Source organism: Hyposmocoma kahamanoa, unplaced genomic scaffold (genome assembly GCF_003589595.1).
Source record: "Hyposmocoma kahamanoa isolate Upper Pololo Valley unplaced genomic scaffold, ASM358959v1 87, whole genome shotgun sequence".
Classification (NCBI taxonomy): Eukaryota; Metazoa; Arthropoda; class Insecta; order Lepidoptera; family Cosmopterigidae; genus Hyposmocoma; species Hyposmocoma kahamanoa.
The window spans coordinates 296357-313048 of record NW_020654422.1 but is presented as its reverse complement, the minus strand read 5'-3'; the positions used below and the strand labels follow the sequence as shown (position 1 = coordinate 313048).

At 34.4% G+C, this 16692-nt stretch overlaps 1 protein-coding gene across 1 annotated transcript in view; it reads left to right on the top strand.

Annotated features, from left to right (window-relative positions):
- Nucleotides 1-16692, top strand: part of LOC113235218 (glycine receptor subunit alpha-4) — a 109991-nt gene that overhangs the window by 67930 nt on the left and 25369 nt on the right. The window contains exon 5 of the mRNA XM_026470845.1: nucleotides 13322-13477. Coding sequence (XP_026326630.1) covers nucleotides 13322-13477 — 156 coding nt within the window. The remainder of the gene's footprint in view (nucleotides 1-13321; nucleotides 13478-16692) is intronic.

Here is a 16692-nt window from a genome sequence, read left to right as displayed (position 1 = left end):
GTATCCAGAGGCTTCTTACTTACCGTCTGTCTATACTCAAGCTCAAGTCACTGTCGCCCGCCAAAATCTACGTCACACAGCTGTAACCCCGAGTCCAGAAACTTTAAACCGTTCACTAATTAAAATCTACGCCGCAACTCCTGTAACTTCGCACTCTGCATCACATTTCGATACTCTAGCCTGTAGCTTTTAAACCGTCAACCGTTTCACAACGCCACATCAACCAAAACATAGCACTCTCCGCCACAAGTCGAACATTGAAGTATGTTCGACTTGTGGAAATGCTTGGAAATTTTTATGCTGAAGACTGTTGAAATTTGACTTGTTGAATGGTCAGTGATGTTGGTCTGCCACCTGTACCTAAACTGAGCCTTTTAACCAGTAATTAGTCATATCTTTAAACAATCCAATCAAAAAAATCGAAAACCTCAAAAATGTTAATAAAAGACGAATATATAACTTCAACTTTGAAAAAGTTTTAAGTCTAGATTTTTTATCAAACGAGAAGGCAATTGATTTTTCTGGAGTGAATTCTGATGACTGGACCTGCGAATCAGGTTCAATTGGTTCTTTCGCACAAAAAAGAGAAAATGAAGTAAGAAAATCAAAATTCGGAAGAATGAATAAACGAAATCAATAAATAAACTAAAAAATAATAATAAATTAAAAGACGAGGGAAAAGCTTATGAGATAAAGAAGGGAGACATGATAGAACAAAAAGTAAAGCAAGAAAGTGCGTGTAGCCCTATTAAAGGGATTAGATTTGACAAGGCGTAAGAGGCAATGCCCAGGACCTAATAAAATCCTTAAAAATAGACTTCAGTCAACACAAATTAATAAAGGATGTTCTGCATCGAATATTGAGAAGTTTTATGCATCATTACAGAGAATAGTAAGTCAAGGAGTACCTCACGGTAGCGTATTGGGACCATTGCTATTCTTAATATACATAAATGACATTCCTAAATCAATTAACGACCTTATGATATTATTTGCGGATGATTGACAATACAAACAAATATAAATACAAGTTTGAACTCTATTATTGAATGGCTGAAATATAATGATCTAGTTATAAATCTTGACAAAACTAAAGGTATGAACTTTAAACAAAGATACAATACACCTATGCAAACTAGAGTGGTCTATGAAAGCAAGGAGGTCCGTGAAACAATAACAGTAAAGTTCTTAGGTTTATATATAGATAATAATCTAAAGTGGCAAACACTTAGAATATGTATGTAGTAAGATACTAAAGTTTTCTTATGCATTGTTTAGGCTATCGAAAATAGTAAATTTAAACGCTTTAGTGACCGCCTATCATGGTTATGTAGCAACCAACCTTAGGTATGGAATCATTTTTTGGGGAAATGTACCGCACATTGAACGCATATTCAAAGCGCTATACGCGCCTTGAAAAACACACATAGCTGTCAACCACATTTAAAAAATTTGAAAATACTGACTCTACGCTTATATATATTTGAAATTTAACTTTTCGTAAAGCGTCATCTTCGTTTATTTGAATTCGTCACACGAGCCCGCCGTTCTCATCAACTGAAAAGTAGATCATGTAAAACTGCTCTACTTCAAAAGAGTGTAATAGTAATGGCTACGAAGGTATAAAACAAACTTCCACTTGAAATTAGGAATTGCAACGATTGTGCAGAATTTAAGAAATTATTATTTAATTACCTAAATGATAGGACATTCTATAATATTGAAGATTTCTTATAAAATTAACATTTCATATTATTAAATTTGTTTTTTATTATTATTTTACTATTGTTATTATGTCTCATTAGTATTAGGTTGCATTAATTGGACTGCATGATTATAATATTATTACAAATTACTGCATGAGAATTACTAAAACTAAGAAAACTTTGTATACCATAAAGCGGATCACAGTGATTCAAAATTAATTCTTGAAACAACTTTATAATCGGTGTATCACAAAGAAATAAATGATTTGATTTGATTTGAAAGAGAGCTGTTGCTTACACTTAGACTAAACTGTATTGAAGTACTATTAAATATAAGCTACCTCACTTTTTCGCTTAAATATAGTTACAAAAATACAAAAGTTACGATCGAAAACTTTTTAAAATTTTTACTCCTTCTGTAAAATTTGTGTTTTGTCGTTTACGTCCTGTCTTCCCCGAAGTATCGATATGATATTTAAATATATGCCCCTTCCAATCTCTAGTAACAACTCCAATTAAGGTTTAAGATAACAATGATGAAGAAATAACAGTATTATAACTAACATTGCGGCTGTTTTGGTTTCATAATTAATGTTGTTACATTACTCGTACATTGAAATATGTTTTTTAATACAGTTGCTCAAAACGTGGTATTTTTCGTACTACAAATCGTGCCGAAATTTGGATTTTTTGCACTATTGGTTTTTACATTTCCGTTTTTTTTATTTACTGTTGTTTCAAGTCTTAAACATAGAACTAAAGAGGTTGTATATTTATTTAATATTTATGTGCTTTGTGACGTAAGTCATTCGTCATTGAAACTTATATTTAGTTACAAACATCTTATTTGTTTAAATTGCGCCTTTGACCCTCCCCCTGGCTCGGGCCAAGAAGCCTCGAGACTCGTGAATAATGAATAACTTTCTGCACTTGTATCAAAAATAACTATTTGTAACCGACTTCAAAAAAGGAGGAGGTTCTCAATCCGACTGGAAGTTTTTTTTGTATATATGTTACGCGATAACTCCGGTATTTGTGAACCGATTTTCATGATTCTTTTTTTGTTGGAAAGAGGGTACCTCCATAGTAGTCCCATTTCATTTTGAAGAAAATCATCCACCTATAAGGGTGGCTGATCACGCATAGACATTCATTTTTATGAATAGCGCCAAAATTTTACTTAAGGACTAATTATTTTAATGGTTGGTTTTGCTATTCTCCAATTCAAGGCGTTTTTCTCTTAATATACTTTGAGTAGTGACAATGAGTGACAACCGATTTTTATTATCTCCTGTGTCAAGTCCTGTATAGTGGCGAACTAGGGGATATTTCAATAAAACATGGCATATAGATGTAAATCCAGGTACTTTTGAGGTCGGTTTTTTTGGTAAATTAAAAACAAGGTTGTTAAATGAATAATTTTGAAATTATAGTTATAAAATAGTGTGGTTTGTATTAATATTAGACATTATGTTATATAATGATTATCATGATTTTTTACTGAAACACAAATGCAAATATTACATTAAATAACCTAACCTCCGGTTAAAAAAACCGACCTCAAAAGTCATTCATCCCCTAGTTTCCCACCCTTAGAGGTGGAATATTTTCTTGAAATGTAAATGGGACCACATCTGAGATACCTTCTTTCCAACAAAAAAAGAATCATCAAAATTGGTTCACAATTGGCGGAGTTATCGCGTAACATACAAACAAAATAAAGTAAAAAACATACAGACGAATTTAGAACCTCCTCCTTTTTTTGAAATCTTAAGGACAAAAAAGTAACGAAAATGGACACTCCCCTCCTTTACTTTAGATACCGCACCACGCCCCTCACATTGACTGAATGGCAACAAGACTGTCGGCGAGCCGTTTTCGCACTAAGACGGCTTTGGTATTTGAATATCGTTTTCATTTATTCATTACGCAACTTGTACGTTAATATATAACATCACTGTACTTTACTATTTATAATGGTCGTAAATTGTCCTGTGCGTCTGTTTATCATCATCATATAAACGGCATGAAGAGAGGAGTTTCTTTCGTTTACCGAAAGATGAAATAAAGATGAAAAAAATTAATGTCTGAGACTCATTCAGTTGTGATTTTCTTCATGCAATACAATACAATAAATACAGTACAAAAATTCTTTATTGTACACTGTAGCAGCCACAGACGTGCCAGAATGTCTAACCCTCTTCCGACATTCAGGCACGTTTCAGTGCAAGCAAAAGTAACAACCATGCCTTGTGAATCAGCATAAGACACACGTACCAAATTAGTATAAATAAGTAGCTCAAGAAAATATACCACAGTTATAATCAGTTCATACATTAATATACAGTCATTTACCAACCCACGACTCGTCTATCATTCTCCCATTAAACTACCATGGCGAACTGGTGATCACCAACACCTTTTCACCTGCGCCACGGTAAATACACCAAAAAAGGAAACAAATACAATACAATTACAACTGGTGGTACAATGGGTGGTCTTATCGCTTTAAGCGATTTCTGCCAGGCAACCTTTGGATGGAAGTAATTATATAATTCACAGGAATGAATTTACTAAAACACAAATTCAAATATTACATTAAATTCATTCATTCATTCTTCATTTATTTAGTGCAGAGTAATATATAATACAGATTTATTGTATCAATATTATGAGATGCTATAAGCAAACAAGCGAGCTAGTAAACAAGAGTTCGCGAATTTTCAATTTGTATAGCCGATAAATATTACGTAGTGAATATATCCAATTATAAACTGGGTAATGATAAACTTAGACCTGCAATTTCAAATACCTTGGTTACCCTATCTAAAAGTGCCGGTCCAAAATATAACATTTTAAGTACTTTTGATTTCAAATTTTTATTGAATTGATATTCAATTTTTTTTTGTGAAATTACCGCACTAGTTTGTTATAATTATTATTACAAATATTATAAGAAAAACCAAATACAAAGACACGACAACAAGCACATAGAAAATTCGTGAGGTCCGCTGGTTCGTTCCGTGGCTTAGTTGGTATAGCGTCTGACACGGTATGCCAGAACACGTCGGTTCGAATCCGGCCGGATCGAAAGATTTTTTTCCGAGTGTTCGATCTGTGTATTAATAATTACTTTAGATTTTTTAAATAAACCTTCAATATAACTCTAGTTAGTGAATTAATGAAAAATATAATATAGTATCGATATAAATACCTACTGAACATGTGTAATTATTAGGATTCTATCAATAGAATTAAATATGTCAGAAACAGATTCGTTAGATTCGTTACAACTTTCGCTATGTTGCCGCTCTGACCACGTAACGTAATTGTACGAGAAAGTGATGGGTTACCCTGTCACTTCACGCACACATTTGCGCTAGTGCAGATAGCGCCTTGCTGTATGTAGTAGTAGTAAGTAAATAACTTTCGACTGTTGTATGGAGTGTCCGTGGTGTACCGCTACTAATTTTCGTACAATATTCAGAATCGCGCGCGTAGCGCAACTGTGGCGCCGTAGCTGCGCTTCTAAATATTGTAGTAGTGTATTGTAGCGGCGCTGCTGTAGCGCTTTTATAAGCGTCTAATTTGAAGGCGCCCTACAAGTTGTAAATAAAAGCATTTGTTAGAGACTGGAGTCCGGACTAGGTAAACTAGACCTGGCTCACCAGGCGTTCACCCACTCTGACAATTCTTAAGTTGTAAATCTATTGAAGACCAGAATTGTCTAAGGAGACTCAAAGAAACCTCATACACTTCATGATAAATTCCATAAATTTATATTACTATTCTGTGTTGTCATTGTAATTTTAATGTGCAATAAAGAATATTTCACTCATTCGTTCATAAATTAATAATTCACAGGCATCTGTTTATGACTATGACCATCTGAATTAAAAAGTCCGTAAAGGTTTGTTTGAAAAAAGAAATTTCAACCCTTTTTGAAGCATTAATATCAGACATAACTGGTTGATGACTTTATGATCTCAGGCAGCCGTGACCATGGGACCTGTAAACGGCCCGGAAATGTTGGTTTGTAAGAATAATGTCAGTACAGAGTCCTAAATAATCTCAGTACAGAGTACTAACTAAAAAACCGATCTCCAAGTATGTGGAATTACATCTATTTGCCAAGTTTTATTGAAATATCCCCTAGTTCGCCACTATACAGGACTTGACACAAGAGATAATAAAAATAGGTTCTCACTACTCAAAGTATATTGAGAGAGAATAACGCTTTGAATATGAGAATAGCAAAACCAACCATTAAAATAATTGCTCTTTAAGTAAAATTTAGGCGCTATTTATAAAAATTAATGTTCATGCGTCATCAGCCACCCTTAGAGGTGGATGATTTTCTTCAAAATGAAATGGGACCACTATGGAGGTACCCTCTTTCCAACAAAAAAGAATCATGAAAATTGGTTCACAAATACCGGAGTTATCGCGTAACATACATACAAAAAAAACATACAGTCGAATTGAGAACCTATTCCTTTTTTATACGCGATTTACATCTAAAAAAAAATAGATAATAAATTTTCTATGAATTAAAACTGTGTCGAAAGCAATTTTGCCAAACATTTATATAAACGCCAGGGGTGTGGATGGAATTTCTTATGACAAAGCTCCGGACGTATCACGATACTAGTTAATCAACCAATCGAAACTTAAGTAATAACCGCGAAAACTTAAGAACTCGATAAACAAAGAAAGTTTTGTTCACCCAAGCTCAGCGCTAATAACATTTCTGTACCAAACACTACGGTTGCATCCTCCCTTTAGTGTTAAGAATATAATTACATATATAATGCAATATGTTAAACTATAGGTATATCAGAATATGATGGCACTTAGACAAATTTTAATTTATATGTGGGCAACATTAATATAGTAGGAAAAATGTACTAGATACTTTATATATTTTAATCGACCAGAATTGATATTAACTTCGTACCTACATGTTTTAAGATTTGTATGAATTTTTGTGTAAGAAAGGTAATTAATTGCGGTCACATTTTAAAATTAAACAAAATTATATCTATTACATTGTGGTTGTTAGGTTTATTTATGTTTGCAGTTTCAAGTAACTCGCATTTGCACCGTTTACCTTTTTTTTGCCAATCATTGTCTTACACACTGTAGTCTTGCCGACCAGCACCACTACCAACAAAATTTACATATTATTATCACATAAATTGATTTGGCTTCGTTAAAATTTCAAAAATCAAGTTTATTTACTCCTACTAATCGGCAAAATTTGAGACCCGCTTCTAAATCGTGAATTGTAAGTTAGATGCAGCTAATTGTTAACATTATTACAATGTTTTTTGCTTGAGACTGAAGCGAATTCTCAGTAATTATTGCTACAAAAACGTCATTCTCAAATAAAAACAGTTTAGCAGACAGCCATTTGAATTATGTAATATTTTGAATTGACATGTAACAAGTTAACATTGCCACGTGAAAGTCGTTCAATTTTTCTAATATTTAATGACGTGAGATTCTGGTACACCCATCGAGTATATGACCAGAAATAGAGTCGAAATAAGTGCCATATAGTCCTGGTAACTCATCAATGATACATCACTTATAAATATTAACTCTCGTTTGCACTGAAATATAGACAGCGCCAACAACTGAACTGTGTGTACGTCTCCGTATATTCCAAAAATCTGTATTTATTGTAATAAAGATAGTATCTCTAACAAAGGCGTGCTGTTCCATTCGGTGGTGTGGGTAAAAACAGCAAAACGTCTAATTACAAAACAAACGGAATCAAATTTCGTCGGTAATTAAATATTAAATATGTAATTTTGCAATTTTCGCCCATTATGGCAAAGCTCAAGTTAAAGTGAAACAATTAACGACACCCATTGACAACACCCGTTAATTGTTTCGAATTTGTGCTGGTCAATCCGAGCGCAGTTGTCATAGTAATGATATGGCAGAAAAGTTTTCAAACAAATTAAATGACATTTCGTCTCCATTTCTGGTTATATGCTCAAGGGTACACCATAGCACACCTGATCTCAAATTATGGAATTTCCATTTCCATGAGGACTACAGGGATACATCTAACAGGACCAATTAAAAAAAAAACTGTTTCTGCCGGGACGAATAAGTCATGCGCCTGATGGTAAGCTACACGCCTGTCCATATCAGTTAAATTGCCACTCAGAGCTTTAAATAGCAAAGATCTGAAGGGCACTACCACTCCGCCCGTCGCCCTGAGACATAAGTTAACAAGTCCCATGCGCCTGTAATTTCACCAACATCCTTACCCTTCAAAACCGGAACACAGTAATGCTGACATTACTGCTTAGCGGCAGAAATAGGTGAGGTGGCAGTACAACCCTGGACGAACTCTTTCACAAGGAGCTCTACTGCTATAATATAGTTATAGGTTTCTTACAGTGGTATGACTTCAAATTATTTTCTCGATATTTTATCACGATGGCGGGCTGGCTCGCGATAGATGACAACTTTAAAAATATCATAGATCGAGACAATTTAGCAGGTTGTCTAAGGATGTCTAAGGAGAAGAAAACACGTTAGTTTGAAGGCTCAAATGGGGTAAGGTTGCAACGAAGGTGGCGCTGTTGTCTATTAATTGCGGTGGTTCAGAATTATTAAAGTTACCCGACACGGTCCGATGTTACTTGGAAGGAGGGCTTATAATCAATAAGCATTCCTTCCAACTATATATATAGTATTACCTTACCAATTTCTGCCGCCAAGCAGTAACTTGAGCGTCACTGCGTTCCGGTTTTTAAGAGTAAGGGTGCTGTAGGCACAAATTGTCAACGTATGTCTCAGGGTGATAAGTGCAGTACCAGTGCCCCTCAGATCTTTGCGATTTAAAGCTCTGAGCGGTACTGCAGCTATCATGGAAAGACATGTGGCTTACCACTAGGCGCACGTCTTGTTCGTCCTATCGCTTGATATTTTAAAAAAAGAGAACGGTGTAAGTAAACAACTGTGGTGGTCTATCTATATAATATATGTGTGGACATGTAAAATCGGCTTTAGTATAATTTATCTATTGTATATTCAAAAGAATAATAAAAAGTGTGGCCTGGCTGTGATTCATGGACTATGTCCTGTCCACCCCCTTCTACCGTCGACGACTATCTTCTCGATTTTTTACGGCGTTACCGTTGTCACTTAGTTTATTTCGGACAAATCACACTTACTACATCTTCATAAAGGCATACCGTGCTAAGAAACTTATAACTAAAGTGAAAAATCATTTAGTGAATAACCCCAAAATCTTCGAAAATTCATAAAACTAAACCTTTTTTCAATTTTAGGAGGAGCTATGTTCTACCGCCATCAATCACCTGGTAGGAACAATATGAATCCGTCGCCCGGTAGTAAAAATTTCATAGCCCATATAGGTTTCCTGCACCAATAATTGCTTCTTTCAGACCAAGTTTAATTCTAGTCTTCGTAATTCTAAATGTCCAGTATTAAAACTTTTAATACACTGGTCTTCAAAAGTCTGCACAAAACCAGTATTGGAAGTGTCTAAGGCTATGAATTCGTAGGAAATCATTAAGCGACTCTTGCAATTATTTGTTTTGCACTGTCAACACAATTTAAATGTTTAACTTGGTTTGAATGTTGCTACAAAGTGAAAATCTTTCACACAATTTTGTTATATTTCACTTGCAAACAACCGAAATTCTAGTACCATGTTTTAAACATAATGTATCGGACTCATTGTATAAAATAAATGACACATAAAGCCAAGTCTTTTTAGGCAGTACATCGTAACCATCCAATATATTATTATAGTACGAAACATAATTAGATGTCCAAAATGTAAACAAAGAAATGTTATGAAATGTCATTGTCAAAGGGTGATAGCGCGTGTGCTGAACCTTCTATTTTTAACGGAATTGGAAAAGGTGTAGATTCTCATATTCTACAATTTTAATTATCTAATTAAAAAAATGACCAATAAACAAAAACTAACAACAACACACAATAATCTAACAAACGCACTACGGAGATAAGAAAACATTCGAGTTCGAGAATCGTATCAAACGTGTCATAGATGTCATTCGTGCTGAATGACACAATAAAATGGCGGCACACAAAATGTTTTTGATCTCGAATGTGTTATCAGTGTCGTAAAATTATTTACGATTTTCAACATTCTATTATAATTATTGTATTTCACGAAATTAAGTAAAAATATATATTGAAAACATATTGCCAAAAGTTAATTGTTCTAAGTTTTAGAACAATTGACATTGACAATTAACAAAAGAATTTGCTGACAAACACCATTACATATTTTATAAATAATATTATAGTATTTAGTATTATTTCTGTTCATGTTTTTTCTTGTACTAACATAGCCACTAAGAAAACTGTTACTAACCACTTTATGGACCCCGTTGTCTGAATAAAGATAAAATAAATAAAATGTATTTTTTTTGTTCTGTTAACCCGTTTGTTTACGTTATGGACATCTAATTATGATTGAAAATAAAAACATCATATCGTCAGCCACTCTTCCAACGGGTTAGGCAGATACCATAGTTTTCTAATTACACTCTTTTATTCATGCCGTTACAATCTTTGATAAAAGACAAAAGGCTCGTCTACACGGTCGAGCTACATCGCGAGTAAACTTGCACAAGCTTGCAAAGGCCGCTGCCCACTTCCGTGTTTTCACTGATCACCTCCTACTCCACCTATATAGACGAGTCCAGCGATGGATTGTCATAATGTTATTGGTTAATTATTAATATGAAAGGGCGTGACCGGTGTGTGTCTGTCAATGACTGTCGGCCATGCAAGGACATCTGTAAAATCACAGACCACCGTTAGAGGTAACGACAACTTTTCCCCGAAAAACAGCCTTCTTGAGTTTTCTCAATGTGAAGCTTGGCCATATAACAGGACCCATATAAACTTACGGTGTTGCTCCTAACAAAGACTTGAAATATCATTAACTATTATTATTTATAACAAATTTGGAAAATATGGTCCACGTATTGCCAATTAATTTGAATCCGATGCAAAACTACACTGTTCTAGTTAATTTTTTCTACAGTTTTCACTTTGTTCAATGAAAACAAAATGATATGCTCGCACATTTTTATTCCACAAAAGAAATTGCAATTTTTCACTGTTTAGTATTTGTGACTATGTAACTCATTTTGTTGAATTTCGCTCAGCTTCGGTGAACATCACGAGGTTAGTAAACACTAAATCTACATTTCATTGAACGGAAACCAATTTGCTAAAACATCGTACAATTTCGTTAAGCTGAAATTCACCAAGAAATTCTACGTAGTGTTTTATACAAATTTTAAATTGCACTTTCGAACAAGCGTCTAAGCAATGCCAGAGTTGCTCTCGGATATTTTAATCACAGATATAGGTAAAGTTTTGAATTGTATGTATCAATATGGAGAACTTTTCTATGGGAACCACTTACAAGCGTGAAAAAGCTGTCATAACCACTTAGTATTCAACTTCCTTTTTTTTTTTACACTAATTTTGAAAAGTCCGTAATACAAAGTTGTATCTTCATGGTATATATAATAAGACAAGTAGTGTAACTCCAAACAAACATAGCATTGTGGCTTGTATGTTAGCACGCTCGCCGCACGCGTGTACGGACGCACACATTCGCATAATCTCGCGGTGAAGTCGCGTTGCATACCGCGGGTTGTCACACGCACGTTCATTGTAGAATTAAAGTGTTCGCTCGGTGTTTAAAATATGGCTTCAAAACAGTATACGCGTTTGTTGTTGTGTTTTTGTTGCAATCGAGATACTAATCTGCGATGCTAGTATAAAAATATCAAATTGCATTTAAGATAGGTTATTTCAATAGAGCTCGAAAAAAAGATGAATGTAATAAGTTAAAGGTATGGTAGTTTTAATACTAGTTATAATAATAGAAGTACTATTATTCAAATTTAGCAAATTGTGGCTATCTATATGTCGCACTTGACAACTAACATAGTATTATCTCAAAAGTTGCGTAGTATCATATTTTATCTCAAAATTGCGTCATATTAATAATTTATCTCCAAAATTTCGCTATATTCATGTTTCTTTCACATGCGATTTAATTTCAAAGTGACAGGATCACACTGTCGCTAATATTAAAGTAATATTAATATAGAGCCGTTTTGAGATAATAAAAGTTAGTTGTTATGTGCGATATATGAGAGCGGTGTACACATGCCCTGACAAGCCTAAAAGGAAACATCAGCCTCTGAACCAAGCAGTATGTGAAATTAACAATTAAACATTTTGTAACAACCCTATTTTATATCATAGACTTTACATGTTCTGTAATCTGTGACTTTACTAATCAACGTTGTTTGTCAGATAGTTCTCTAAAAATTTTACTTTCTCTAGACTTTTTTTTTCCTGCATCGCGGTGTTTAGATTTTCCCTCGGATGGTGACTACTTGAACCGAATTTTATTTATATGGGAGAAACATCAGTACTATTGATACGTATTTAGGAGTTGAGTCCTTGTGGGAACGACTGCCTGGACCTATCTGATAGTTACTGTTATATCTTTTTGCATTTGTACCTGTAGTACCGCCCTCGCCGGTTAAAATTAACTTGGCACCTTGCATGAACTTTTGGAAATAAAACCCGACCTTGGGCTGGAAGTTTTTTTACTCAATTTGATGACGTCATCAAGGAAGAAAAGAACCCCGTCTACAATTTTTATTTCTTAGTATTCTTTTTTATTTATTACGACTACAATACTGTGAAAACCTTATACAACCAGTAGGTACAACAAAAATATTCATTTATTTATTTATAATAATGTGATAACCGTATGCTCTGAGCAAAGCGCAAACAGAAGTTTTTTTTTATAATACCAAGTTACGAACAAGTCGTGAACCGGGCGCTAAGCGACACGCCTGTCCATAGCAATACTTGTCTTATTATATTGTAATTGTATGATCATGCCATAGAATGAAAAAAATTACGCTGTACACTAAATCTTATTAACTATGTAGTTACTTAGCAACACAGCTGGATAGAAAATTTAATCAAAAAAGTTGCGGTTTCCGTTTCAGCTGCAAAAATTATATTATAATGCGATGCAACACTTGGTCCCTTAAGGTGCTTTTCCACCAGCGAGGCGAGACGAGACGAGGATTGAAATTTGTATGGCCAAATTTTAATTCTCTCCTAGCTCATTTTCAGTGGAAATGGCCAGGATTAACGGGGATGTGGCAGGTGAGAATTGAAATGTTCGTTGATGTAAACATTGGAGTGTATTTCTCCCTACATAGAGTATTTATTAACTCTACAACGGAAACACGATTAATAGGAATTTTTAGTGGAAATACTCTGGCGAGATATTAATTCTGATCTCGCCTCGTCGCGCCTCGCCAGTGGAAAAGCACCCTTAGTTTCGGGACAAACCATTACTAAGCCGAACTTACGACACGGAACTTCGATGTAACTACGCTCGCAGTATTTTTTATATTTGCCTCGTTACACGGAAATAATTTAAAAAGTATTTTAAGCGTAACTACGCTGAAGATCGCGAACGTAATTTTACTCTACAAACAAATGCAATATACATAATATACCCAATGTATATTATTTTTCAGAAATCGCGGAGCTAACTCACAAATTTTCGTCTGTGACTTTATATCGCAACCAGACAGTGAGATATTCCGCCAGAATGCACGCAATCATCGCTTGCCAGATGGAATTCCAACTCTACCCCATGGACATACAGTCATGTCCTATTTACATTGAAAGTTGTAAGTATAATTGTTCCTAAACTTTAATGTCGCCTTTATGAACATTATCGGTTATAATGGGTCGGTATCGCAATGACTATGTTATTTTCAAAATAGCCTGATTAGCATAAACGTAAAAAAATAAAAATTGTAGACGAAACTTGAAAATCGTAGAAAAATGCCTTATTTTGCTACTTTGGAGTGCAAAAATAATTGTCGTACTTGGATCTATGATGGTGTTTCATATCCTAATTACGTCAAATTTATTTAATTTTAATAAATTTTTAATTTCCCGTTTATCGTAACTTTATTTTGTTACAAAAACGAAAGTAAACCTTGTATTGCTACAATATAAAACCTGTTTTTGGAGAACTAAGTAAACTTCTCAAATTCCTCGTCGTTCAGCTGACCGCTAGATGGCAGCACATTAATTGAAATTTCAATATAAAATCATAACAACGTCGTAACTTTCAATAATAAGTATTGAACTTACAACGATATACCAAATAAAGTCAAGTTTAAATTGAATATCAATTCAATAAAACTTTGAAATTCAGCGAATAGCGACATCTCTCGCCAGGGCTGGTAGCTGTAAAGGTATCTAACTGGGTGATAAAACTTTCATATGTGGCGCTAAAAAGTCGTTGAAAAACCAAATACGAAGACACGACAACAAGCACAAGGAATTTTTTCTGAGTGCTCGGTCTTTATATCAATTATTTATTTCTTTTTAAATTAGAAACTACGCAATTTAAAAATAAATAAATAATTAATATGGTTTAAACTTTACCAATCATCATTAACATAGTGTGTAAGAAAGTGTTTTAAATATTAATGTGTGAGCTTTGACGACAGAGGTTCTAATAGTAATCGAGACTTGACACGTCCATAGTTTTTTCTTTCGGTGACAAAAGTGTTTCCCTCAACGGCTCCTTTATGGTCTTACTCTGACATTTATGTATACCTACCATTGACTTACAATTATATGGACGTCGGGTCCGCGCCAAAAAGTGTCCGAACTTATAGGGCGTTAAAATCGTATACAGAGCGTCATTCACGCTCTAGTCTTCGTTTGTTCGACTGACAGCGAAGCAAGCAAAATTAGACAGTACTGCGATGACATTACAATTTAAATTCAACGTTTTAGCTTTTTCATATTCCTTGACATGTCACTACGTTAAAATAGGTTGACTTGGGACATTCTTTTCGTGGTTTTTGTATTAGACCCGTCGTCCATTTATTTATAAGTCAATGATACCTACACATAATTTGACATTTATTTATGTAAACTTATACTTACTAATAAATGACTTAGTTATTAATACTAGACACTAAAATATAATGGCTTGTTAATCGTCCTTACAAAGTCATTTAAAGCGCAATTTACACGCTTCTAGAGTAACATGCCAACAGATATTCAAAATTTGTTACATACGAGGCGCAAAATCGTGAAACAAAATTACAAATTTTAAACATAATCTTATTAAACAACTGCGTACCTGTATGACATGTTTTTATACGATATGTTAAACTAAATATTGTAAATAACATTTGTATTTCTTTATAATAAAGAATACATTTACGATTACTCATTATTTTCATGAGAATATGCCTCACGAATGTGTATTAGGGCGCCTTCAAATAAGACGCTTATAAAAGCGCGGTAGGGGGCGCGACTGTGGTGCGGCAGCCGCGCGTACGCCTCTAGATTAGCGATGGGCGATAGTTGCTAAAAATAATCGCAATAATTCGATTGTTGGTATCAATTAGTTAACACTTCACTTTATGATTGTTGATCAAATCGATTGTGAGTCGAAATGGTTAGATAGATAGATAGGTAGAATACGTTTATTGACTTACCACAAGCACACACAATAATATGAAACAACAAATAGCTAAAGAAAGAAAGAAGACAAAAAAAACTCAAAACAAAACATACAAAATAACAAAAAGGTATGAAATCAATAAATATACACAATAAACGACATGTATCTACAATTAATTAAAAAGCAAGTTGTGAGTGCTAATCTACTATAATAATTTTTAATTGTTGATCAAATATCTTAATAGTAATAGGACTGAATATTAATAAATTAGTAATAGGATCGATTTTTTATATTCCGTAGGACCATTTTTATAGTCACCGAAAATTTAACTAGTAATTACTGAATTTGTAAAGGATAGTGCAATTGTCGATTAATTAGATATTTTTTTAGTAATAATAGGCCATCGCTATCCTAAATATTGTATATATGCAAATTAATAGTAGCGAGTCTGTGGCGCAGCAACCGCGCCTCTGTTAATTTTCATACATGCTATATAATATTAAGAATATATAACCTAAATAATTTATATGTATATACTAAATATACTCAACGCTTTTATAAGCATCTAATTTAAAGGCGCCTACGCCTTTAGTGTTCAATTGAACCCTATTCAAAATGTTTTATTGCTTATAATGTTGTTTAAAGTTGAGGATTTCAGATGTGTTTTCCTGTAGATTGCATCACAAGAATTTACTTCATACTGAAATAATATACATATCTAATAAAAGATTTAAATATATCGCTCTAGAAGTGACTGCATAGGGCGACGGTGCAAAATTTGTTTTTTAACATTCAAAGGCCCCGCACTAGGGATATCCTGCATCACGGATACCATGGACACACACATAGACAACAACAAATTACACCCAAACTCACGAGAGAAATAAATGTAGGCCATACAAATATTTCTCCCGGTACGGGAATCGAACCCGGGACCTCTTGCGTGGCAGTTCAGTATGGTAACCGTTCGGCCACGGAGGTAGTTAAATCGCTGTGCTTGCGATTTATAGGCGATTGCATCGATACAAACGCGCGATTGCATCGATGCTATCGCTTATAAATCACAAGTGTAGCGATGCAGTCGCCTATTTGTATCGCTGCTTAAAATCGCGCGTGTGTGTAAAAGTAGACGATTAGCCACTGCATTGCGTTTGTACCGCGTTTGCATCGCGTTTAGATCGCTGCTAAAAATCGCGCGTGTGTGTAAATGTAGACGATTAGCTAAGGCATCGCGTTTGTACCGCGTTTGCATCGCGTTTACATAGCTGCTAAAAATCGCGCGTGTGTGTAAATTGTAGACGATTAGCTAATGCATCGCGTTGTACCGTGTTTGCATCGCGTTAACATCGCGCGTGTGTGTAAATGTAGACGATTAGCTAATGCATCGCATTTGTACCGCGTTTGCATCGC